At 43.3% G+C, this 27,288-nt stretch overlaps 1 protein-coding gene across 1 annotated transcript in view; it reads left to right on the forward strand.

The window, feature by feature from the left end:
* The window catches only part of MCCC2 (methylcrotonoyl-CoA carboxylase 2), a 79,233-nt gene that overhangs the window by 19,034 nt on the left and 32,911 nt on the right, over positions 1-27,288 (forward strand). Inside the window, exons 5-8 of the mRNA XM_005672531.3 lie at positions 3,746-3,873; positions 5,757-5,869; positions 21,135-21,248; positions 26,881-26,945. Of these exons, the coding sequence (XP_005672588.2) occupies positions 3,746-3,873; positions 5,757-5,869; positions 21,135-21,248; positions 26,881-26,945 (420 nt within the window). The remainder of the gene's footprint in view (positions 1-3,745; positions 3,874-5,756; positions 5,870-21,134; positions 21,249-26,880; positions 26,946-27,288) is intronic.

Genomic DNA, 27,288 nt, shown 5'->3' on the forward strand with positions numbered 1-27,288 from the left:
GTGGGATTTCACGTTTGCCACGCAGTCACCATGCCTCGTATGTCAATAGACACTTCCCACTGATTGTCTTAATCTTCACCTCAGCTCTGTGAGAAGGGGTGCTATTATAGTCAGCACCATTCTGCAGATTAGGAAACTGCCTTAGAAAGGCAAATAAAAAAAAAAAAAAAAAAAAAAAAAAAAGGAGTTCCCGTCGTGGCGCAGTGGTTAACGAATCCAACTAGGAACTATGAGGTTGCGGGTTCGGTCCCTGCCCTTGCCCAGTGGGTTAACGATCCGGCGTTGCCGTGAGCTGTGGTGTAGGTTGCAGATGCGGCTCGGATCCCGCGTTGCTGTGGCTCTGGCGTAGGCCGGTGGCTACAGCTCCGATTAGACCCCTGGCCTGGGAACCTCCATATGCCGCGGATGCGGCCCAAGAAATAGCAACAACAACAACAACAACAACAAAAAAGACAAAAGACAAAAAAAAAAAAAGAAAGGCAAATAACTTGCCCAGCGTCAAGCCACTGGCAGACCTCGGCTATGAGATCATTCAGCCTGAGAGAACTGCATTGGACGCAGATGCTGGTGGCGGGAGGTGCTCTTCCACCTTCTCCCATGATCTGTGCCTTCGGGGGAGGTGTGACCATAGCCACTCGCCATTGGTGCTGCTTCGGACTTCCTTCTTGAACCCCCAAACCTTATGCCACAGTAATGCCAAAGAGACAGGGAGACAGGGACCAGAGCACAGCCTTATTTCATTCCACTGCAAATGTTAAACTTTATAATCGACCCTCTCCTCGCAGACCCCACCCTCTGAGGTGGTTCTCTAGGAACCTCAGCAGCCACGGCTCCGGATTGAGTGTGTGCATTTTAGCTTATGAGACTCTTTTCTGTGAGGCAGGGGCCAAGGCAGGACTGATTTTTTACCTTTTTACTAGAATTGCTCTAGTGTTGGATAGTATGACGGAAAAAGAATTCCTTGTAATTGAGAGGGACCTTTCTTATGTAATTAGTATGGTTGAATATTGTCAACATTCTTCTTCTTTTTTTTTTAAATGGTTGCACCTGTGGTGTCTGGACGTTCCTGGGCCAGGGATTGAGTCCATGTCACAGGTGTGACCTACGCCACAGCTGTGGCAATGCCAGATATTTTTAATGCATCGTGCCAGGCTGGGGATTAAACTTGGGCCTCTGCAGTGACCTGAGCCGTTCCAGTTGGATTCTTAACCCATTTCACCACAGGGGGAACTCCAGCATTCTTTCTTTAAGCAAAAAAAAGAATTTATCGATGTCTTTTTTTTTTGCTATTTCTTGGGCCACTACCGCGGCATTTGGAGGTTCCCAGGCTAGGGGTTGAATCAGAGCTGTAGCCACTGGCCCAGGCCAGAGCCACAGCAATGCGGGATCCGAGCCGCATCTGCGACCTACACCACAGCTCACGGCAACGCCGGATCGTTAACCCACTGAGCAAGGCCAGGGACCGAACCCACAAACTCATGGTTCCTAGTCGGATTCGTTAACCACTGCGCCACGATGGGAACTCCGATGTCTTAACTGCTAAGTTTGGGCCTCGCTGGATCTAGGCGCTCATGCAGTGTTAGCAGGTCCCAAGCAGGTTTTTGGTTTTGTTCCTGGGTAGGCTTCCCAAACCCCAAGGCAGAGCTGGCCACAGACATCCCTGGCTTAGGATACATCAGCTTTAGCAGCTGCAGTAGGAGGGAAGCCGAGGGGACAGGCCTGGGACCAGAGTCCATTTTGTCTTTTTTTTTTTGTCTTTTTTTAGGGCCGCATGTGTGGCATATGGAGGTTCCCAGGCCAGGGAACTGTAGCCGCCAGCGTACACCACAGCCACAGCAGTGCAGGATCCAAGCTGCATCTGCGACCCACACCACAGCTCATGGCAATGCCGGATCCTTAACCCACTGAGCGAGGCCAGGGATTGAACCTGAAACCTCATGGTTCCTAGTTGGATTTGTTTCTGCTGCACCACAATGGGAACTCCCCAGAGTCCATTTCAGAGCCACAGTGTGGATGCTGAGTGGAAAGGCCTGGTCCTTGTGCTCAACTCTGAAGATGGGCTTTGGGGTCAGTCCCACTAGAACCACATGGATTAAAATTAGAGAAAAGACAGTTTCTGAAAGAAAGTTTAGTTTTGTTGCCAAAAGAGTAGATGCTGAGTAGGCAAAAGCAGTAGATGTCCAGTGCAGTATTGTTGTGGATTAATTTTATTTCTCATTCTGTAATGTCCGTGACCTTTAAATGCATAAAAATGGCTATGTCTCTTGTCCAAGGCCTCATATCCAGCAAGTGGCAGAGCCAGAATTTCAGCCTAGCTTTGCCTGACTTCTTAGGCTGACTCTTTTCTGTACCAGAGCTTCTGAAGCTTTTCTAGCACAGCCACCCCCAGGGCAGGCAAGTGTGACCAGACTCTGGAGGTGTGGGGTTATGGCCTGCTGTAAGCCTAGATGCCTTTTGAAGTCTACTTTGTTTAATATTAAAGTCATTAAAAATTTAGACCCTACTCTGTGAAATGTTGATTATATGTGGAAAAAGCCTTTGAAGGACCTAATGAATAAAAGTGATGCTCCAAGGAAAAGAACCCTGTTACCCTGTGAGCCCTGCTGGCCACATACCCAAGTGGAAGTACAAAATTCCCTGCTTAGTTGCTATTCTCCACTTCATTTTCAGCAAGGATTCAATGAATGACTTTTAGAATTCTCGAGGATATAAAGTGAGGTAACAAAAACATCTAAGTATAAAGATCACATTTTGAAAAGACCGCACTGTCGTTCTCTCGAGTTTTAAGTAAGCCTCTGATCCTCAGGTTTCTTGGTAATACTGAGCAGGCTCCCTTTCTGTCCCTCTTCATTCCTTTCGCTGCCCTTGCCTGTTACTTGGGGGCTGAGGGACCTGACAAACTGGTTTTGGTGGGAAAAGTCACCACTAAAGCCTCATAGTATATGCTGCTTTCAATACACTAGTTTCAAGTTTGCACTTATTGTTACTTTCAACAAGATACATGTTGTGTTTTGAATTTCCTTTTTTTTTTTTTTTTCTTGAAAAGGCATGTGGAAGTTCCTGGGCCAGGGACTGAACCCATGCCATAGCTGTAACCAGAACCATAGCAGTGACAGTGCTGAGCCACGAGAGAACTCCAAGAACATTTGAATATACGAAAAATAAATACTTTGCAGTGGAAGTTCCTGGGCTAGGAGTCAAATCTGCGACTTATGTCTCAGCTTGCAGCAACGCCAGATCCTTAACCCACTGAGCGAGGCCGGGGATTGAACCCGCATCCTACTGGATTCTATGTTGGGTTCTTAACCTGCTGAGCCACAATGGGAACTCCAGAAAAATAAATGGCTTTGATGGATCAGTTTTTATTTTGAAAATTACCTGTCTAAAAGGAAATTTGAAGGTTATCGTGAGGAATTTTCTCATCCTGGGACTTGGATTTTTTGGATCATTTTTGTATTACTATTATCTTATTAGGGTCCTTTCTTTCAAAGAACTATTATGAAATATGGCTTAAGTTGTTAGTTTTTCACTACTAAGGTGGGTGATAATTCTTAAAAATCAAGTATGACTGTAAATTTATTGTACAAAGGAATATATGAACTATGATTAAAGCTTTTGTGTCATAAGATTGTCTATCAATGGCTGTCATTGGTTACAGGTTATATTGGAGTGTCTTATAATGAGATGTCGTATCTTTACTTTGAAGGAATCTCTCATACTTTCTGATGAACTTTCTGCCTTTCAGAGTAGAATGCATGATTGTTGCCAATGATGCCACCATCAAAGGAGGCACCTACTACCCAGTGACCGTGAAAAAACAATTACGGGCACAGGAAATCGCGATGCAGAACAGGCTTCCCTGCATTTACTTGGGCAAGTCACAGGAATCGTAAGATAAACTGTTAGCTGGAAAAATACAAGATTGTTTAAAAGGCTATATATATGAAGTTATCAATGGGTATTTTAAAAAACTATTGGTTTCTCTCCTAATTACAAAAGAAATTCATATTCTTTGCTAAAACTCTGCAAGAAAAAAATAAATGAGAACTACCCATAATGACATTGCTGAGGAGAAACCCTGGCAATATTTTGTGGTTTGTCATTTTTCCCTCTACATGAGTGATTTTTTTTTTCCTATGTATTATTTTTCTGTTAATCATAATGGGTGCAGGCTATGAACAAATGATAGCTAATATTTATGGATCTCTTGAGTACCAGGTACTAGGTTAAATGCTTGAGTATGTACATGATTTGAGCAGACATTTGGAATTAAAGTGCATTTAAATCTAAGGATAATATGTATTTTTAATGATTTTTATTTTTTCCATTATAGTTGGTTTACAGTATCCTGTCAATTTTCTAAGGTTTTGTTTTGTTTTGTTTTTTGGTCTTTTTGTCTTTTTCTGGCCACACCCCAGGCATATGGAGGTTCCCAGGCTAGGGGTCTAATTGGAGCTGTAGCTGCTGGCCTACGCCACAGCCACAGCCACAGCCACGCCAGATCCAGGCCGAGTCTGCGACCTACACCACAGCTCACGGCAACGCCAGATCCGTGATCCCACTGAGCAAGGCCAGGGATCGAACCTGAAACCTCATGGTCCTAGTCGGATTCGTTTCCCCTGTGCCAGAACAGGGACTCCTCTAAGGATATTTTTAAAAGAGCATAAAAGCAAGGGAGTTTAAAATGGGCACTTCCTGGTGTTCCCGTCGTGGCTCAGTGGTTAACGAATCTGACTAGGAACCATGAGGTTGCGGGTTCGATCCCTGGCCTTGCTCAGTGGGTTAAGGATCCGGCATTGCCATGAGCTGTGGTGTAGGTCGCAGACGTGGCTCAGATCCCGCATTGCTGTGGCTCTGGCGTAGGCCGGCGGCTACAGCTCCGATTTGACCCCTAGCCTGGGAACCTCCATATGCCTCGGGTGCAGCCCTAGAAAAGGCGAAAAGAAAAAAAAAAAAATCAGTGTGTGATAAAATGGTCGCATGAATCCTATAGATGACTTTTGTATTGTTTTAAAAGAGGGGAAGATGCATTTTTAGCCGAACTGGTTTAAGGTTTTATCTTATTTATTTATTTATTTATTTAGCTTTTTAGGGCTGCAGCTGCAGCATATGGAGATTCCCAGGTTAGGGGTCAAATTGGAGCTGCTCTGCCAGCCACAGCCACAGCCACAGCCACAGCAACGCCAGATCCGAACCACTTCTGTGACCTACACCATGGCTCACAGCAATGTCAGCTCCTTAACTCACTGAGAAAGGCCAGGGATCAAACTTACATCTTCATGGCTACTAGTCGGGTGTGTTACCACTGAGCCACAATGGGAACTCCCAGATTTTATTTTGTTTAATTAATTAATTTATTTTGGCTGCACCCAAGCCATGCAGATGTTCCCATGCCAGGGATCAAACCCATGCCATAGCAGTGACAACACCGAACCCTTAAAAAATGCTAGGCCACCAGGGAACTCCTGGTTTAAGATTTTTGGTGTTGCTGGGGCTAATCATCAAAGGAGAGAAGGTTGTGAACATTTCAAGTGGAATTTTGCACAGGAGCAGGAGAGCCTAGTTTTGGAAGAAAACAGCCCCTTAGGTGGCTGTGTTGAAGGATTGGAGAAAGAGGCTGTAGAAGGGTTCCGAAAGATAAGGCAGGTTTTCTGTGTATATGATTAAGAAGATGCTATCATTGAGACAAGCCTTCCTGTGTGTAGCCTGTTTTGTTCATAGAGTTGTAGTTATTTTGTTTTTTCTCTTGTTTTCAGTTGACTCAGGAGGGGCAAACTTACCTCGACAAGCAGAGATATTTGCAGATCGAGATCACTTTGGCCGCACATTCTATAATCAGGCAATTATGTCTTCTGAAGGTATTGTACAGGTAATTTCTCATTAATGAGTTATACTGCTTTTTCTTCAAATATCTCTGCTGAACTAGGTACCCTGAGATGCCATAATACAGAATTTAGTCTTTTTCAACACCCAATTGCTATTTATGCAAATAGTAAATATATCAAATACTGTTATTGGTGTCTAGAAATGTATGTGGGAATGATATACTCAGCTTTGGAACAGTGGTTACCTTTAAGGTGGCAGCGAGGAGAAAAAGCCTGGCTAGGAGGTATATAGAGTTTCTACTGTATCTGAAATTTTTTATTCCTTCAAAAGAATTCTGAAGTAAATTTGGCCACATGTTGGAGTTCCCATCGTGGCGCAGTAGAGACAAATCTGACTAGGAACCACGAGGTTGTGGGTTCGATCCCTGGCCTTGCTCAGCGGGTTCAGGATCCAGTGTTGCCATGAGCTGTGGTGTAGGTCACAGACGCAGCTCGGATCTCATGTTGCTGTGGTTGTGGTGTAGGCTAGCAGGTGTAGCTCCAATTCGACCCCTAGCCTGGGAATCTCTATATGCCACAGGCGTGGCCCTAAAAAAAAAGTAAATTTGGCCAAATGTCAAGATTTATTAGTACTGGGTATTAGGTAAAGGATATTTATTTTACTATTCTAATCTTTTTTGAATGTTTGAACTACTTCATAATACAGATGCAACTCCTTTGTTTCTGTTTTGTTATTAAGTCTTAAGTTTGTAGTATTTTTATTAATATTCTAATTAATTAGTCATCACTTGAGGTTATTGTATTTCTTTTTATTTTCTTCCAGTACAGCATGTTGTTATTATTTGTTATATATTTTACTGTTATGTGGTGACCTTGCCTATCTCTGTGCTTCATCTAAATGGAAACTTCAATTTTGCTCACCTTTGCACAGATGGCCCTTCCATCTATCCACTGGTATGGATGAAATTCTTTTTTTTTTTTTTTTTTTTTTTTGCTTTTTAGGTCCATACCTAAGACACATGGAGGTTCCCAGGCTAGGGGTCAAATCAGACCTACAGCTGCCGGCATATGTCACAACCACAGCAACACAGGATCCGAGCCACATCTGCGACCTACACCACAGGCCAGGGATCGAACCCACAACCTCATGGTTCCCAGTCAGATTCGTTTCTGCTGTGCCACAACAGGAACTCCTGGATGAAATTCTCAGTGTGATCTTTTGTCTCCTAGGGGACAGTAGCCCATTTAATCTGGTGTATAATTTATTTTTTAATTTTTTTGTCTTTTTGCCATTTCTTGGGCCGCTTCCGCAGCACATGGAGGTTCCCAGGCCAGGGGTCGAATCGGAGCTGTAGCCCCCAGCCTACGCCAGAGCCACAGCAACGTGGGATCTGAGTGGCGTGTGCAGCCCACACCATAGCCCACGGCTACACCGGATCCTCAACCCACTGAGCCAGGCCAGGGATCGAACCCTCAACCTCATGGTTTCTAGATGGTATATAATTTATGTAGCTGTACTGACCTGGCATCGTTTTTCTAGGGCTGCCATAACAAGTTGCCAAGAACCGGGTGGCTTAAAATTACAGAAATTTTTCTGTCAAGCTGTGGAGGCTAGATGTCTGCAGTCACGGTGGCAGCAGGGCTGTGCTCCCTCAGAAGGCTGTCGGAAGATTCCCTTCCTTGCCTCTTTGAGCTTCTGATGGCTCTGGGTGTTCCCTTGACTTGTGGCTGCTTGGCTCCAGGCTCTGCCTCGTCTTCCCATGGCCTTCTCCTCCATGTGCCAGTGCCAGCTTTCCTTCTCTCCCTAGTAGGGACTCATGTCCTTGGATTTAGAACCCACCTGGGTAATCCAGAACGGTCCTGTCTCAAAGTCCTTAACTTAATTGTGTTTGCAAAGACTCTTTGGAATAAGGTCACATTCACAGGTTTCAGAGGTTGGGGTGTGGACATATCTTTGTGGGGGGAAGGGCATCATTCAACCCTCTGGAGGCCTCTGCCACCTTGCATGCTTAGTCTGTGCTCTCTCTTTCTGTTCATTCATGTTGCTTCTGTGGAAACTATAAAACATCACCCAACATCTCACAAATATAAGCCAACAAATATAAGCCAGGCACTGTACTGGTGAATAAAACCAGTAGGGTCTCTGCTTCTGTGGAACCTGAAACTTGGGGTGTTTTCAAAACCAGGTCTTTTTTTTTTTTTTTTTTTTTTAATAATGGATTTTTTTTTTTTTTTTTTTTTTTTTTTTTTGTCTTTTTGCTATTTCTTTGGGCCGCTCCCGTGGCATATGGAGGTTCCCAGGCTAGGGGTTGAATCGGAGCTGTAGCCACCGGCCTACGCCAGAGCCACAGCAACACGGGATCCGAGCCGCGTCTGCAACCTACACCACAGCTCACGGCTACGCCAGATCGTTAACCGACTGAGCAAGGGCAGGGACCGAACCTGCAACCTCATGGTTCCTAGTCGGGTTCGTTAACCACTGCGCCACGACGGGAACTCCAAAACCAGGTCTTTTTAAAATTAAAAGTGTCCTTATAGGGAGTTCCCTTGTGGCACAGCAGCTTAAGGATCCGATGTTGTCACTGTAGCGGCTTGGGTAAAAAAAAAGTGTCCTTATATTTTTGAATAAACATACCTGCTTATGATAAAAAAATCTTAGATGTCTAAATGGTATCTGACTGAATACCTTCCTCTGGCCTATTTTATTTTTTTCTTCAACATTTTAACATCAGCATTGCTTTTTTTCCCTGTTTTATTTTGATAGAAAGTTTGTGGTTGAAATTTGCTTTCCTATTATGAACCTTGTGGGATTTTAAAAACTTAATTTTTATTGTATATTAGCCTCCATGGTGCCTTTTCTGATCTTTTCCCCAGTATATGAACTCTAAACCTGATATTTGCAGTGAAGCTATTTCATGCTTTACTGAAAAAGTCAAGCTATATGTGTGCACTGTTTTAGTAAAAACACGACTGCATGCTCTGTCTTCTTTTATTCCAGAAGGAATTGTCCCTCTTCTCCGAGGCTGGACTTGTCTTTTTTTGTTTTATTTTTTTTATTTAGGGCCACACCTGCTGCATATGGAGGTTCCCAGGCTAGGGGTCTAATTGGAGCTACAGCTGCTGGCTTACACCACAGCTGCAGCAATGCCAGATCCGAGCCATGTCTGTGACCTACACCACAGCTCACAGTAATGCCGGATCCTTAACCCACTGAGTGAGGCCAGGGATCAAACCCATAACCTCATGGTTCCTGGTCGGATTCATTTCCACTGTGCCTTGACAGGAACTCCTTTTTTTTTTTTTTTTTTTTTTTTTTTTTTTGTCATTTTTAATCTTAATACCAGTCCCTCCTTTGTGCTTCATCATTAATCCTTTTTCTCTCTTTTGCTTAGCATCCATTTAATTTTTTTCCCCTCACAGCCGGTAATCATGTTGACTACTTTTTTTTTTTTTTTTTTTTTTAAGGAAAAAGAGGAGTTTTCTTTGTGGTTCAGGGTCTTAAGAACCTGACCAGTATCTATGAGGATGTGGGTTTAATCCCTGGCCTTGCTCGTTGGGTTAAGGATCCCATATCACTGTAAGCTGTGGTGTAGACCCCAGATGCGGCTCGGATCCTTTGTTTCTGTGGCTGTGGTATAGGCTGGCAGCTGCAGCTCTGATTTGACCCCTAGCCTGAGGACTTCCATATGCTGCAGACATGGCCCTAAAAATGAAAGGAAAAATGAGAAAGTACCAAAATGATGCCATAAGAAAAGGACCTTTTCTAGCTTCTGCTTTTCCTTGATGTTTCTCTCCCTCCCTGGATTACCAGACTTCGTAAGAATTGGCCCAAGATCTTTGTTCCTAACCACTCACTCTCCCTAAAACCTTGCTGCCTTCAGAGGGTCCCACTAACGTTAACCTCCTGGAGACCAGATTCTCATTCTGCACAATCTCTTGGTTTTGTCATTGTTCGCTTTCTTGAAATTCTCCTTAGCTTTTGTGCCACTGGTTTCCTTCTCCCATTTGCTTCATTCAATCCTTCCAACCCCACCCAAGAACTTGTCCTTAATGGACTAATAAAAATCTCATCACAAGAGTGGGTTAAGAATTTTAACCCACTGTGATGCAGTGGGTTAAGAATCCGACTGCAGTGCCTGCTGTGGAAGTGCAGGTTCAACCCCCAGCCTGGTGCAGTGGGTTAAAGGATCCAGAGTTGCTGCAGCTGCTGCTTGGATTCAATCTCTGGCCCTCAGAACTTGCTTATGCTGTGGGTGAGGCCATAAAAAAAAAATTTCATGACATACCTGTCATTTCCAGGAGCATTCTCTGGTCCCAGCCTCCTTTCACACCTTTTTTTACCCTTGGGATTCTGTTTGTATGGATTTCCTGCTTCTACCATCGGCTCAGTCTGGACATTGTGCACTTAGCTGCCCCTGCTGATTTGTTCCTTCACCCATGTTCCTGTTTGTTGTTGATAGTACTTCCTTCTGGCTCTTTTTCCTTGGATTGAAACCATGATGTCATCCTTGACTCTTCTCTCTTTTTTTCCTCTACTCAATCCTTTTAAGTCTAGGAGTTCCCTTGTGGTACAGTAGGTTAAGGATCCAGCATCACTGCAGTGGCTCAGGTCGCTACTTTTTTTTTTTTTTTTTTTTTGTCTTTTTGCCTTTTCTAGGGCTGCTCCCATGGCATATGGAGGTTCCCAGGCTAGGGGTCTAATCGGAGCTGTAGCCATGGCCTATCCCAGAGCCACAGCAATGCCAGATCCGAGCCGCTTCTGCGACCTACACCACAGCTCACGGCAACACCGGATCCTTAACCCACTGAGCGAGGCCAGGGATCGAACCCGCAACCTTATGGTTCCTAGTCGGATTCGTTAACCACTGAGCCATGATGGGAACTACTCAGGTCACTACTCTAGCTTGGGTTTGATCCCTGGTCCAGGAAATTTCACATGCCCTGGGCAAGGCCAAAATATATTCCTTATTTTTGTACCCCTGGTAGCTCCTTTGATGCTGGGCAGATAATCCACACATAAGGAACCTTTGATGAATCAAGTCTTGTGGGTTTTTACCTTGGATTGGTCCTCTCGGAACCACGCACGGTTGTTCATATGTACCAAGGCCTTTTTGAATTTCTGCTTAGGTACACACTGGGCCCTCTCCCCAAATCCAGATGGGCTGATGTCAGTCTCCAAGCCATTTTTCAAGGCACATCTCAGATGCCACCTTTTCCAGGGAAGTTTCCCAGAATCCTTGACCAGAAGTGATCTTTTCCTCCCTCCACCTCCCGTAATTCTTGAGCTATACCTTATTAATGGCATTTATCTCTTTTATCTAGATGTATCCTGAAAAATTGCCCTTTTATCTAGACAACTTTCTCTTCCTAGACTCTAAGCTACTTGAGATTAGAGACAATATCTGATTAATGCTTATATGCCAGTCCATTTACGTACCTGCCTAATAATTTATTGAAAGAGTGAAACTCCTTATTACTATTAAAAGTGATATCCACCTAGTATCCATGAGGATGCAGGTTCGATCCCTGGCCTCACTCAGTGGGTTAAGGATCTGGCATTGCCATGAGCTGTGGCGTAGGTCGCAGATGCAGCTCGGATCCCAAGTTGCTGTGGCTGTGGTGTAGACCGGCAGCTGCAGCTCCTATTTGACCCCTAGCCTGGGAACTTTCACATGCTGCAGGTGCGACCCTAAAAAGACAAACAAACAAAAAAATTAATGTAATGTAATGTAAGACTTGAAGAAAACAAACATGAAGACCTCACTTCTAAAAAAAAACTATAAAGGAATTCCTGTCGTGGCTCAGGGGAAACGAATCTGACTAGCATCTATGAGGAACGCAGGTTCGATCCCTAGCCTTGCTCAATGGGTTAAAGGATCTGGCCAGTGTTGCTGTGAGCTGTGGTATAGGTTGCAGATGGGGCTCAGATATGGCAGTGCTATGGCCATGGCATAGGCTATATCTCCTGGTTCAACTCCTAGCCTGGGAAACTCCATATGCCACGGGTGCAACCCTAAAAAGACAAAACAAAAAACTACACTACAACAGGAACTCCTGATCCATTAATTCTTTTCCTTGTTTTTACTGTGATCTTTATGACACCAGCAACAAATGCTTCTGTTTTGGGGTTTTTTTGGTTTGTTTCTTTGTTTTTCTTTTTGGCCATGCCTATGGCATGCACAAATTCCTGGGCCTAGGATCAAACCTGTTCCACAGCAGTGACCTACGCCATAGCACACAGCACTAGATCCTTAACTTCTAGGCCACCAGGGGACTCCCATGTTTCTGTCTTTATTAACTGTTTATTTCTTCTGAAGTAGGCCTTACTCACCTCGCCATGTTTAGTTGTGGCTCCTTAAGCCTTTCCCTCCTTGTTTCCTTTGCATTTCTGCCTTTGTTCTTCTTTTTGGAGATGCCCTTAACATTATTCTCAAGTGTCTCTCCCTTCTTTTCTGTCTTCCTCTTACCTTCTTGGCCTAGGTCATTATTTTTTGAAATTTATCTTCTTTGCTTCAGACCTTGGTAACTGTTTTGAGGGTCTTAGTTAAGACAAACACTGCATATTATTATCATCATTATTTTTTTTTCTTATATTGGCTGTCCCACAGCATATGCAGTTCGAGGGCCAGGGATAAGATCCGAGGAACAGTTATGATCTAAGCCACACCTGTGGCAATGCGGGATCCTTAACCCACTGTGCTGGGCCAGGGATAGAACCTGTGTCCCAGTGCTCTTAAGACACCCCTGATCCCATTGCACCACATTGGGAAATCCCCTAGTATTATTTTAAAAATGCATTTTGTGGAGTTCCTGTTGTGGCTCAGCGGCAACGAATCTGACTAGCATCCATGAGGATTTAGTTTCGATCCCTGGCCTCACTCAATGGGTTAAGGATCCAGCATTGCCGTTAGCTATAGTGTAGGTCGAAGATTCTGCCCGGATCTGGCGTGGCTGTGGCTATAGTGTAGGCCAGCAATTACAGCTCCAATTTGACCCCTAACCTGGGAACCTACATATGCTGAGGGTACAGTCCTAAAAAGACAAAAAAAAAAAAAAAAAAATGCGTTTCATCCTGCTCTAAAAGCCAGATGGGACCAAGGAGAAATGAAACCACTGTTTGATTACTTTGAGATTCTGATAAAAAGATTGAGGAAGAAACAAAATGTTCTGGGTGAGATGGATTCTTTGTTTTCTCTGTAAGTTTTATCCTATCCAGTGAGCTGAGAGAAGTGTGAGTGTTGTAGGATCCAGGGGTGTGTTCAGTCAGTATAGTTGATAATGTTCTTAAATTCAGGACAGCTATTGAATTGATAGGTGGGCATTAAGTCTTTTTTTTTTTTGTCTTTGTCTAGGGCCACTTCCACAGCATATGGAGGTTCCCAGGCTAGCAGTCTAATTGGAGCTGTAGCCACTGGCCTATGCGAGAGCCACAGCAACTCAGGATCTGAGCCATGTCTGCAACCTACACCACAGCTCACGGCAATACCGGATCCTCAACCCACTGAGCAAGGCCAGGGATCGAACCCTCAACCTCATGGTTCCTAGTCAGATTCATTAACCACTGAGCCACGACGGGAACTCCAAGTCTTTTATTTTTTTAATGATGACTCTTTTGGTAGAAGAAGAAAAACATGTGATACAGACAGTATTTGCTTTCCATGTTACTTGGAATTGAAAAAGAAGATGAGAGATTAAAAAAACAATTGTTCTGGTTTTAATGGCTTTTCCATCAAGCAACTGAAAATTTCCCACCCCCTCACCAAATTCTGTTATGTTTATTACAGTGAGCCTTTGAACTGGATTGTCTTCTGCAATTTTTCAGTGGAAAGATGGAGGTCTAGAGTTCACACTGCTTCTCCGAATTCGGTAGAAAACCTCTTGACTCCCTCTCAGAGAACCTTTCCACAGGGCAGGCTGCTGACCTACAATATGTGATTTGTTTTACATGCAATGAGAACCAGTCTCTGTGCAGGCAAGGCCTGGAGGGTAATGAAATTTTGTCCCCAGTTTTTCCAGACTGTTATTTTTTTGTTGTTGTTGTTCGTTTGTTTTTTCTTTTTGGTCTTTTTAGGCTGCACATGTGGCATATGGAGGTTCCTAGGCTAGGGGTCGAATCGGAACGGTAGCCACTGGCCTCCACCACAGGTACAGCAACGCCAGATCTGAGCCGCTTCTGCGACCTATACCCGCAGCTCACGGCAACACCGGATCCTTAACCCACTGAGCGAGGCCAGGGATTGAACTTGCATCCTCATGGAGACTAGTCAGATTCATCTCTGCTGAGCCACAGAGGGAACCCCTTACCTCTGTTTTATAGCCTCTTGTTTACTCTTACTTACAGCTTTTGCTATGCCGTCCATGGTGGCAACAAGGATTATTACTGTCGGTTACACATTGTTCTTAGCCTTCTTGCTGTTTTCTTGCTCTTGATTCAAGTTTTTGAATCACCATGGCTTCCTCCTCCAAGAGGGGTCTTGGTTTGTCTGTGTCACTGAGCAAGCTCATCTCACTAGTGACGGGAGGACAGTGGCCTCTCAGCGGAGCTTCTGGGGGTTCCCTTTTGCTCTGGTGCAGGTGACGGGCACTGTGAAGTCTCTCCTGACACGGTGCCTGGGCTTCGCCTGCAAAGCAGCCAAACCTGCACCCTGAGTGTGGTCAGAACAGTTTATGGTCACATATCTTCCTTAAGTGCATTGAATGTGCCCTTGGTAGAGAAAGCAGCAGAAGTTTCTTTTCTTTTCTTTTTTCTTTTTGGTCTTTTCTAGGGCCGCTCCTGTGGCATATGGAGGTTCCCAGGCTAGGGGTCGAATCGGAGCTGTAGCTGCCGGCCTAGGCCGGAGCCACAGCAACGTGGGATCCGAGCCACATCTGTGACCTACACCACAGGTCACCACAACGCCGGATCCTTAACCCACTGAGCAAGGCCAGGGATCGAACTTGCAACCTCATGGTTACTAGTCGGTTTCGTTAACCACTACGCCAAGACGAGAACTCCAAATTAGGCCTTGCTAGGCTCTACCTTTTTTTGTTTGTTTGTTTTTATTTTTAGCAGACGTTCCTTTCTGAGGTTCTGGGGCATTTGTCCTTCATGGCCTAGTGTAAGATCTTCATTGTACTAGCTTTGGGCTGTGGGAAGCCATCAGAGCTCTCTGTTTGATCCCGGTACTCTGTGAGCAGTGGTGGCAGACACAGTGGCAGAGCTCTTCCTGGTGCACATTCACTATACTGCGTGGGCAAGTGAAGGGCTCCACATTAAATGCAGAAAAGATTGTGTGACAGTGGTGACCTCGCTGTGTTCTTTTATTTCATTTTATTTCTGTGGTCAGAATTTGCTCTAGCAATATTAAATTTTGTGTCTGTTACATACTTTTGGCTAGAATAACCTCTCTCTCTCTCTTTTTCTTTTTTGGCTGCGCCCAAGGCAAATGGATGTTCCTGGGCCAGGGATCAAATCCAAGCTGGAGCTGATATGCCACAGGTGCAAGCACTGGGCCAGGGATTGAACCAGCGCTGCCACAGGGGCAAGCTGGGTCATTAACCCACTGCGCCACAGCGGGAACCCCTAGCCTTTCTTTCTTATTGGTAAAAATTTGAGAATTTTGATTCTTGTATACTTAATAACTCTAGCTTTTTTTTTTTTTTTTTTTTTTTTTTTTTGGCTTTTTAGGGCTGCACCCATGGCATATGGAAGCTCCCAGGCTAGGGGTCAGATTGGAGCTACAGCTACTGGCCTACACCACAGCCACAGCAATGCCAGATCCATGCCGCCTCTGTGACCTACACCACAGCTTACAGCAACACTAGTTCCTTAACCCACTGAGCGAGGCCAGAGATTGAACCTGCATCCTCATGGATCCTAGTTGGGTCCATCACCGCTGAGCCATGACGGGAACTCCTTAGCTTTTGTTTTTTTTAAATTATAAGTTATTAAGATGTAATTTATTGAGGTATAATTCACATACCATACAATTTACTCATCCGATATGTACAGTTTAGTGGTTTTTAGGATTTTTAGGGGGCGAATCGGTTTCAAGAAAACTTTTATCACCCAGAGGAAATGCCATACCCACTAGCAGTTACTCTCATTTTTTTGCCCAGTCCCTCCAGCCCCTGGTAGCCACTAGTCTACTTTCTGTCTCCGAATTTCCCTATTCTGGATGTTTCTTACAAGTGGGATTGTACAATAAGGGTCTTGTGTGATTGGTTTCTTTCCCTGAGCATGATGGTTTCTGGGTTCATCCACATCTTCCCGCTCTGGGATGGTACAGAATGCTCACTATGGTCTGTCCCCCTTTTCGACTAGAGGGACAGTTCACAGATACATCAAAGAGCAGCAGCAAGAAGTACCTCAAACAGAGACTGTCCCAGAGCTTCACATAGGCCTCAGGGGCACTCACTTAAGGGAGGTGGATTTTTTTTTTTTTAATTACTCAAATGAATTGGGAGGTGGATTTTGATCTCTGTCTTAGTTATCTGTCACTGCAGAACAATTTACCTCCAAACTTAGCTGTTTAAAACAACAGTATAGAGAATCTCGCCTTTTCTCTGGGTGGGGTCTGCACACAGCTCGGCTGGGTCCCTGAGCTCTGCACTTGCTGGGTCTCGTGCCTGCAGGCCTCTCAAGCTCCACCCAGCTCAGTCACGTGACTTTTGCAGGCTCGAGTTCTTCGCAGGCCTCCCTCAATTCCTTCCGAGCCGAGCGTTTGTTGTAGGTTCTTGCTTTCCTGGGTCTCTCCATCGCATCCTGTCAGCTGTCAGCCTCAGAGTGAGCAGGCAGGTGGGTGAGGGAGAGGGCGGCCACAACAAGGCACAGTCTCTTCATCCCCCGAGCACGGGGGACGTCCTATTGCCTGCCACATTCCACTTTCAGGAGCGTGGCACCAGATCCACCACCTACTCTCGAGGAGGCGACCACACAGGCCAGGAGGCGAGGATGACGGTGGTGGGGGGCCGACGGCAGTCCCCTTCCTGTTACTGAGCAAAGGCCCTGTGATGTATTAGCTGGTATCGGAGAAGTGGCTTGTTTATTTCCTTGGTTGCAGAGGTTCTATGGAGGAAATGCATCTGAAGTGTTCGCAAGACTGTGGTAAAATTCCCTGACGAAGATGTGCTAATAATTTGTCAGCTATTCACTTGAGAGACTTCTACGAAATTGGTACATCTGTTCTCTCCACCCAGGGATGACAGGATGGCATTGAGTTTCCTTTCCTCCATTTTTGTCTTATGACATTTTGACAAAATAATGCCTCTTCTTTGTCTCCTCCACCCCCAACCCTGGTCTCACCCTGCTTCCTGGCAGTTGCTATTCTTTTCTCTCCCTTTCCTCAATAGTGGTTTTCATGGAACCCTGCTATGCCTGTTTAGATCTTTAGATCCTTTGAAAATTGTCCCCTGTTATGTTCTTATGTCATTGTGACTCTTCTCTAGTTCCTTTACTTTTTAAAAAAAAAATGCTGAATTAATTTTGCATGGATTCTGCTGTTCTAGTGCAGAGAACGGTGAAATTGTGTCCTCTACTCCTGATAGAAACTTAAAGAAAAAGCTCATAAGGAGTTCCCACTGGGGCTTACTGGAAACGAACCCTACTCGTATCCGTGAGGACGAAACTTTGATCCCTGGCCTCACTCAGTGGGTTAAAGATGTGGTGTTGCCATGAGCTGTGGTGTAGGTCACAGACATGGCTCAGATCTGTTGTTGCTGTGGCTATGGTGTAGGTGGCAGCTACTGCTCTGATTCGACCCCTAAGCTGGGAACCTTCATATGCTGCAAGTGCATCCTTAAAACGCAAAAAAAAAAAAAAAAAAAAGTCATTAAAATATTTTAGACTCACAGAAAGTACAGAGTGCAATAGAACAGGACACTCATGTACCCTCCACTTGGGTTTATGAAGTATCAACCTTTGCTATTTTTTCCCTCAGATTTTTTTGGGGGCTGGGGAGGGGGGGACATCTGTGACTTGCAGAATTTTTTTTTTTTTTTTTAGGGCTGCACCTGCAGCATATGGAAGTTCCCAGGCTAGGGGTTGAATCAGAGCTACAGCTGCTGGCCTGCAGCACAGTTGGATTCATTCCACTCTGCCACAAGGGGAACTCCAACATGCAGAACTTCTTGGGCTAGGGATCAAACCAGCACCACAGCAGTGACCTCAGCCATAGCAGTGACAACATTGGCTCCTTAACCCACTAAGCCACCAGAAGCTCCATTGCCTCATATTTTTAAAGAACTTATTGATCGATTCAGAATTTTTTATTGATGGACTTAACTGGCTATTTGCATACTTTTGCTTTTATAAACACTGCTATGATAACTATTTCCTTGTGCCTTTCTAGTCGTATATATGTATATTTCTTATCTATGTATTTAGTTTTATTAGAGTGTAGTTAACTCACACTGTGTTGGTTTCAGGCTTACAGCACAGTGAATCAGTTATGCAATATCCATTCTTTATTCCCGTGTAGGTTATTACAGAACATTGAGTAGATTTCCCTGTGCTGTATAGTAGGCCCTGTGTATTATCTATTTTATATACAGTAGTGTGTGTATATTATTTCCATCCTCCTAACTTACCCCCCTCACTCCCCGGCACAGTTTCCCCTATGGTAAACATGTTTGATTTTGAAATCTGTGAGTTTGTTTCTATAATGTATAGTGTGGGGCACATAGTGAGCATGTGTTATCTTTATATGGTGACATTCCATACCTAGACTTACCACGGTAATTATTTCTTTTTTTTCCTTTTTAGGGCTGCACCTGTGGCATATGCAAATTCCCAGGCTAGGGGTCACATCGGAGCTGAGCTGCCAGCTTACGCCACAGCCACAGCAACACCAGGTCCAAGCCGCGTCTGAGACCTACCCCGCAGCTTGGGGCAATGACGGATCCCTGACCCCCGAGTGAGGCCAGGGATCAAACCCACATCCTCACAGACACTGTGTTGGGTTCTTAACCCACTCAGCTACAGCAGGAACTCCAGAGTAATCATTTCAAAATGTGTAGAAATATCTAATCTCTATGTTGTGTAACAGGAACTAACATAGTGTTGTAGGTTTTATGCTTTAAAACCAAACAATCAACCAAAGAAACAAACTCATAGAGAAGGAGATCAGATTTGTGGTTACCTGAGGTGGGCGGGGGGAGGAGAATTGGATAAAGGTAGTAGTTATCGTCTAACTATCAGTTAGAAGATAAGCACTAGGGCTGTAATGTACAAGACGATGAATATAATTCATGCTACTCTTTGTTATATATGAAAGTTGTTAATAGTAAATCCTAAGAGTTGTTTTTTCCTAAGGAAAACGTTTTTTGCTATTTCTATTATTTTATAAGATGTTGATTATTCACTAAGCTTATTGTGATAATCATTTCATGATGTGTACAGTCAAATCATTATGCAGTACACCTTAAATTTATGCAGTGCTGTATGTCAGTTGTATATAAAACCAGAAGGAAAAAAAACTCCTGAGTGGTTGATAAGCAAAACACTAAGTATAAACACTTCCGTAACATATTGACAAAGAAATGTTGCAGACATTTTTAATAGGACATGAAATGGGGAAAAGTACTTTTGGTCACAGCCCTTTTTTTTTTTTTTTAAAGTAATCTTTTTAAAAATTTTTATTTTTTGCTTTTTAAGGCTGCACCCCCAGCATGTGGAAGTTCCCTGGCTAGGAGTCAGATCAGAGCTGCAGCTGCTGGTCTACACCATAGCCACAGCAACTCGGGATCTGAGCCGCATCTGTGACCTACACTTCAGCTCATGGCAATGCTGGATCCTCGACCTACTGAATGAGGCCAGGGATCAAACCCACGTCCTCATGGTTATTAGTCAGATTCATTTCTGCTGGGCCACAACGGGAACCCCTGTCACAGCCATTTAGGTGGAAAAATTTTAACTCAGGCTGCTTTTCATTTTTGGATTAATACTAGTGTGGCATTTATAACTTTCAAAACATATTTGTGTGACAAGAAGGAAAATGGATAGAATATTGGGATATTAGTAACAAAATTGCTTTCAGATGAAAATTTCAGATGATAATTTAAAAAATATTCATTTCATACTTATTTTTCTTTATAGTATTTATTCCTCACCAGGGCCAATCAGTCACACCCATATTTATTATTCTTTGTGTCATACTAATTGCTAAGCAAGGGTTTTTTTAAGCTTTTATTATGGAAATTTTTAAACGCATATTAAAGTAGAGAAAATAGTACCGCAAGCTCTAACATATGCGTCACTCAGCTTCAAAACAGTTTACTTTCTTTTGAGCAAGATTTTCAACTGTGATGCTCACATTAGTTTTATATTTAGAAAGTACCCTGGAGTTCCCGTCGTGGCGCAGTGGTTAACGAATCCAACTAGGAACCATGAGGTTGCGGGTTCGATCCCTGCCCTTGCTCAGTGGGTTAACGATCTGGCGTTGCCTTGAGCTGTGGTGTAGGTTGCAGACGCGGCTCGGATCCCGCGTTGCTGTGGCTCTGGCGGAGGCCGGTGGGTACAGCTCCGATTCAACCCCTAGCCTGGGAACCTCCATATGCCGTGGGAGCGGCCCAAAGAAATAGCAAAAAGCCAAAAAAAAAAAAAAAAAGAAAGTACCTTATTCAAGGTAACACAAAGTTGACATCACTCATTTGGAGAATGATATCAGTATTCCTGTGAGGTGAGTGCCCTTTGTTTAGAGGACTTACATTCCTAGGTTTAAAAATTACCCTTTTATATAGTTTTGCTAATTTATGGGTGGATTGTGATTTTCTTCTCTCATTTAGTTGCTCAGGCTAATGGTCCATTTCTCTTTGGCAGGGAGATGACCCACAAACTTTGTAAAGTCTGACGTAAGCCTTTCAAAATTCTTTGCTACAAGTTAGAAAGCTCTTCTAAACCCTTAGAGGACTTGATTTTTAAAAATGAAGTTGGGGAGTTCCCGATGTGGCTCAGTGGTTAAAGAATCTGACTAGGTACCATGAGGTTGCGGGTTCGATCCCTGGCCTTGCTCAGTGGGTTAAGGATCCAGCGTTGCCGTGAGCTGTGGTGTAGGTTGCAGACGCGGCTCGGATCCCGCGTTGCTGTGGCTCTGGCGTAGACTGGGCGGATACAGCTCTGATTCGACCCCTAGCCTGGGAACCTCCATATGCCACGAGTGCAGTCCAAGAAATGACAAAAAAAAAAAAAAAAAAAAAAAAAAAAGAAGTTCAAGGACAAGCTAGTAATACCCCCTGGTACTGCAGTGTTTTGGAACTGTAGATCCAGGGACTGTGTTATTGACTCTTTGAGCCGTACGTACCGCATGAGTTTCTTGTGTGCTTGGTTTCCAGATAGCAGTGGTCATGGGCTTCTGTACAGCCGGAGGAGCGTACGTGCCTGCCATGGCTGATGAAAACATCATCGTACGCAAGCAGGGTACCATTTTCTTGGGAGGACCTCCTTTGGTAAGTACATAGTTGTTTGTTTCCTTTCTTTTTGGTAAGATCACAGTCTTGCCTGCTTGCTTGATTGAAGTAAAATATGAACACTCTAAAATTTACCATAGTAATCATTTTTAAGTGTGGGGTGCTGTGGCATTAAGTATATCCACTTTGTTGCAGAACTGTCACCACCATCCATCTCCAGAACTGTTCTCATCTTGCCCAGTTGAAGACTCTATACCCATTAAACACTAACTCCTATTCCCCCCACTTCCATTGTCCTGGCAACCATGATTCTACTTTGTTTATGAATCTGACTACTCTAGGAACCTCATTTAAGTGGAATCATATATAATCATATATAGTATCTGTCTGTGTTTGGTGTGTGTCTGTGTGTGTATATTTTTTGTCTTTTTAGGACTGCCCCTGCACCATATGAAGGTTGCCAGGCCAGGGGTCAAATCAGAGCTGCAGCTGCTAGTCTACACCACAGCCACAGCAATGCCAGATCCAAGCCATGTCTGCAACTTACGCCACAGCTCACGGCAATACTGGATCCTTAACCCACTGAGCAAGGCCAGGGAACGAACCCGTGTCCTCATGGCTGTTAATCTGGCTTGTTTGCACTGTGCCACGACAGGAACTCCTCCTTCCTTTTTAAGACTGTTAACATCGTACACACCACATTTTGTCTATTTTATCCATCAGTGGACTTTGGGGTTGCTTCCACTTTGGGCCAATTTGGAACAATGCTGCCATGACCATGGGTATACAAATATCTCACGAGACGCCCTGCTTTCATCTCTTTTGGTTATACATTCAGAAGTGGAATTGTTAAATCATGTGGTAATTATAATGTTTAATTTTTTGAGGTATCACTTCATTCCGAATCCAATCATCTGTCGATGGACATTTGGGTTGTTTCCATGTCCTGGCTATTGTGAATAGTGCTGCAATGAACATGCGGGTGCACGTGTCTCTTTTAAGTAGAGTTTTGTCCGGATAGATGCCCAAGAGTGGGATTGCGGGGTCATATGGAAGTTCTATGTATAGATTTCTGAGGTATCTCCAAACTGTTCTCCATAGTGGCTGTACCAGTTTACATTCCCACCAGCAGTGCAGGAGGGTTCCCTTTTCTCCACAGCCCCTCCAGCACTTGCCATTTGTGGATTTATTAATGATGGCCATTCTGACAGGTGTGAGGTGGTATCTCATGGTAGTTTTGATTTGCATTTCTCTTATAATCAGCGATGTTGAGCATTTTTTCATGTGTTTGTTGGCCATCTGTATATCTTCTTTGGAGAAATGTCTATTCAGGTCTTTTGCCCATTTTTCCATTGATTGATTGGTTTTTTTGCTGTTGAGTTGTATAAGTTGCTTATATATTCTAGAGATTAAGCCCTTGTCAGCTGCATCATTTGAAACTATTTTCTCCCATTCTGTAAGTTGTCTTTTTGTTTTCTTTCTGGTTTCCTTTGCTGTGCAAAAGCTTTTCAGTTTGATGAGGTCCCATGGGTTTATTTTTGCTCTAATTTCTATTGCTTTGGGAGACTGACCTGAGAAAATATTCATGATGTTGATGTCAGAGAGTGTTTTGCCTATGTTTTCTTCTAGGAGTTTGATGGTGTCCTGTCGTATATTTAAGTCTTTCAGCCATTTGGAGTTTATTTTTGTGCATGGTGTGAGGGTGTGTTCTAGTTTCATTGCTTTGCATGCAGCTGTCCAGGTTTCCCAGCAATGCTTGCTGAATAGACTTTCCTTTTCCCATTTGATGTTCTTGCCTCCCTTGTCAAAGATGAATTGACCATAGGTGTCAGGGTTTATTTCCGGATTCTCTATTCTGTTCCATTGGTCTGTCTGTCTGTTTTGATACCAGTACCACACTGTTTTGATGACTGTGGCTTTGTAGTATTTCTTGAAGTCTGGGAGAGTTATGCCTCCTGCTTGGTTTTTGTTTCTCAGGATTGCTTTGTCGATTCTGGGTCTTTTGTGGTTCCATATAAATGTTTGGATTGTTTGTTCTAGTTCTGTGAAAAATGTCCTGGGTAATTTGATAGGGATTGCATTGAATCTGTAGATTGCTTTGGGTAGTATGGCCATTTTCACAATATTGATTTTTCCAATCCAGGAACATGGAATATCTTTCCACTTCTTTACATCTTCTTTGATTTCTTTGATTAAAGTTTTGTAGTTCTCGGCATATAGGTCCTTTACCTCTTTGGTCAGGTGTATTCCGAGGTATTTGATTTTGTGAGGTACAATTTTAAAAGGTATCGTATTTTTGTATTCTTTTCTAATGTTTCATTGCTGGTATACAGAAATGCACTGACTTCTGAATGTTCATCTTATATCCTGCCACTTTGCTGAATTTATTAATCAGTTCAAGGAGTTTTGGGGTAGAGTCCTTAGGGTTTTCTAGGTATAGTATCATGTCATCTGCATACAGTGACAGTTTGATCTCTTCTCTTCCTATATGGATGCCTTTTATTTCTTTTGTTTGTCTAATTGCTGTGGCTAGGACTTCCAAAACTATGTTGAAGAGCAGTGGTGAGAGTGCGCATCCCTGTCTTGTTCCAGATTTGAGTGAGAAGGCTTTCAGTTTTTCCCCATTGAGTATTATATTTGCTGTGGGTTTATCATAAATGGCTTTGATTATATTCAGGAATGTTCCCTCTATACCCACTTTGGCGAGGGTCTTGATCATGAATGGATGTTGAACTTTGTCAAATGCCTTTTCTGCGTCTATTGAGATGATCATATGATTTTTGACTTTTTTTTTTGTTAATGTGGTGTATGATGCTGATTGATTTGCGTATGTTGAACCATCCTTGTGAACCTGGGATGAACCCAACCTGGTCATGGTGTATAATTTTTTTGGTATGTTGTTGGATTCGGTTGGCTAAGATTTTGTTGAGAATTTTTGCATCTATATTCATCAATGATATTGGGCGATAGTTTTCTTTTTTGGTGGTATCTCTGTCTGGTTTTGGAATGAGGGTGATGGTGGCCTCATAGAATGTCTTTGGGAGTATTCCTTCTTCTTCAACCTTTTGAAAGAGTTTAAGGAGGATGGGCACCAATTCCTCTTTATATGTTTGATAAAATTCACCTGTGAAGCCATCTGGTCCTGGACTTTTATTTGTAGGGAGTGATTTTATGACCTCTTCAATTTCATTTCTAGTGATCGGTCTGTTCAGTTGGTCTGTTTCTGCTTGATTCAGTTTTGGCAGGCTGTAAGATTCTAGAAAATTGTCCATTTCTTCCAGATTGTCAAACTTGTTGCCATACAGTTGTTCATAGTATTCTCTTATGGTTTTTTGTATTTCTGCTGTATCCGTTGTGATTTCTCCTTTTTCATTTATAATTTTGGTTATTTGGGTTCTTTCTCTCCTCTTTTTAGTGAGTCTGGCCAGGGGTTTGTCAGTTTTGTTCACCTTTTCAAAGAACCAGCTCTTGGTTTTATTAATTTTCTCTATTGTTTTTTGAGTCTCTATTTTATTGATTTCTTCTTTGATCTTTATAATTTCCTTCCTTCTGCTGACTTTAGGACTTTTTTGTTCTTCTTTTTCTAATTCGTTTAGGTGGAGGGTTAAGTTGTCAATTTGGGATCTTTCTTCTTTTTTGAGAAAGGCCTGGATTGCTATAAATTTCCCTCTGAGCACTGCTTTCGCAGCATCCCATAGATTTTGAGAGGTTGTGTCTTCATTATCATTTGTTTCAAGGTAGTTTTTAATTTCCTTCTTGATTTCCTCATTGACCCATTGGTTTTTTAGTAGCATGTTGTTGAGTCTCCATGTAGTAGGTTTTTTCTCTTTCCTTTTCCCATGGTTGATTTCTAATTTCATGGCATTGTGGTCAGAGAAGATACTTGAGATAATTTCTACGCTCCTAAATTTATTGAGATTCGCTTTGTGTCCCAATATGTGGTCGATTCTTGAGAATGTTCCATGAGCATTTGAGAAGAATGTGTATTCTGATTTTTTTGGATGTAGTGTCCTGAAGATATCAATTAAGTCTAACTTTTCTATTGTTTCCTTTAGGATCTCTGTTGCTTTATTGGTTTTCTGTCTAGAGGATCTGTCCATTGATGTGAGGGGGGTATTTAGGTCTCCTACTATGATTGTATTCTCATCAATATCTCCCTTTATGCCCAGACACTTCTTATAACTAGTAATTGTCTGCACTGAAAGCTGTTTTACATTGAAATTTTTTTGGGGAAAAAGAGAACTAATTTAGTTCTCTTGGACGTGGAGTAATTGGAGGTGAAAAATTCAGTTCTCTCTCCCTGTGGAATAATAGTTTATTTAAGGCAGGGCTTTTGATATAGTGAGTAAGTCATTTCTATGCTGTATTTTAGATTAATGTTCATTATACTAATGAAGATTTTCTTTTATTACTTGAAGAAAAAGAAACAAGTCAGTCATCCAAAGAAGCAGGAATCAGTAAGTGATTCCTAAGGGATCAGGTTGGCATTTAGCACTAGAGGATTTTTCTTGCTTTTTCTTGTTAGAATTTCTCAGGCTGTAATTAAGTCATTCATTCTTATTTATTACTTGAGATTTCTTTCTTTTTGGTCATATTCTGTTGAATCTTAGATGCGGGTAATCGTTGAGATTTTTTTTTCCCACCTTGAAGGTACTGTACCTTTAAGACTTTGAGAGTCATTAGAATCACTAGAATTTTTCAGCAAAGGTGAAGAAAATAGCATTACTTAAATACATCTATTGAGTGCTCAAAGATGAATATTTCTCAGCTTCTGCCATCAAGGAACTCCTGGTATAGAGGAAGGACAAAAGGAAGGGACAAAGACACATGAACTACAGTCCAGCAGGTGCCATGTTGGAGGTGTAAGTGGAATCCTCTTGGACCACAGATGAGCAAGCCTTGCTCTGTTAATGCCGTGGAGCATCATCGGCAGGACAGGGAAAGCCTCATGGAACAAGCAGGGCTTGAAGGATAAGCAGGGATTCACCAGGCGAGTGAGAGGAAGAAGGGAACCCAGGCAGTGGGAAGAGCGTGTGCACAGACACAAAGGCTTTAACGTGCGTGTGGAGGCAACGTAACGGAGGGGGAAGAGTGGGCTTTCAGGCCAGGAGAGCCTGGGTTCAAAGCAGGTTCTGTCCCATGCTCAGGGTTTAGGGGCAGCTTCTTTAGATTTCTGGGTTCAGATGTCTGGACTGTAGACTAGAGACAGTTTCACCTAGATTTATCTAGGTGGGTGGAATGAGAGACAAAATGTCTAGTTCTGCGGAAGAATAGTAGATGTGGTCAGGTTTGGAGATGGGTAGCAAAGCGTTTTCTTATTTCTTTTTTTTTTCTTTTTTTTTCTTTTTGTCTTTTGTCTTTTGTTGTTGTTGTTGTTGCTATCTCTTGGGCCGCTTCCGCGGCATATGGAGGTTCCCAGGCTAGGGGTCGAATCGGAGCTGTAGCCACTGGCCTACGAGAGCCACAGCAACGCGGGATCCGAGCTGCATCTGCAACCTACACCACAGCTCACGGCAACGCCGGATTGTTAACCCACTGAGCAAGGGCAGGGACCGAACCCGCAACCTCATGGTTCCTAGTCGGATTCATTAACCACTGCGCCACGACGGGAACTCCCGTTTTCTTATTTCTAATGGACAAAACTCCCCATTGACTTTTATCCTTGCTGTAGGTTAAAGCAGCCACTGGAGAAGAGGTGTCAGCGGAGGACCTTGGAGGTGCTGATCTTCACTGCAGGTGAAACAGAAGCTGTTGTTTCTTTCCAGGATTGATTGTCGCTTGTTTGTTTAAAAGCAGTTTTAAATTATTTTTTTCAAGTGTTAAACCTGCCAGATCACACCACTTTATTTATTCTCGATCTGCTGTTTTAGGGTCCAATTCTTTCAAGTTCCATTTCTAAGCAGGAACGTCAGTTCTTTCATGATAGCCCAGAAAGACTGGAGAAACAGGTTCCTCTTTTGTTTTGTTTTGTTTTTTAGGGCCACACCCAAGGCATATGGAGGTTCCCAGGCTAGGGGTCGAATTGGAGCTACAACTGTTGGCCTACACCACAGCCACAGCAGTGCAGGATCTGAGCCAC

Source organism: Sus scrofa, chromosome 16 (assembly GCF_000003025.6).
Source record: "Sus scrofa isolate TJ Tabasco breed Duroc chromosome 16, Sscrofa11.1, whole genome shotgun sequence".
Lineage (NCBI taxonomy): Eukaryota > Metazoa > Chordata > Mammalia > Artiodactyla > Suidae > Sus > Sus scrofa.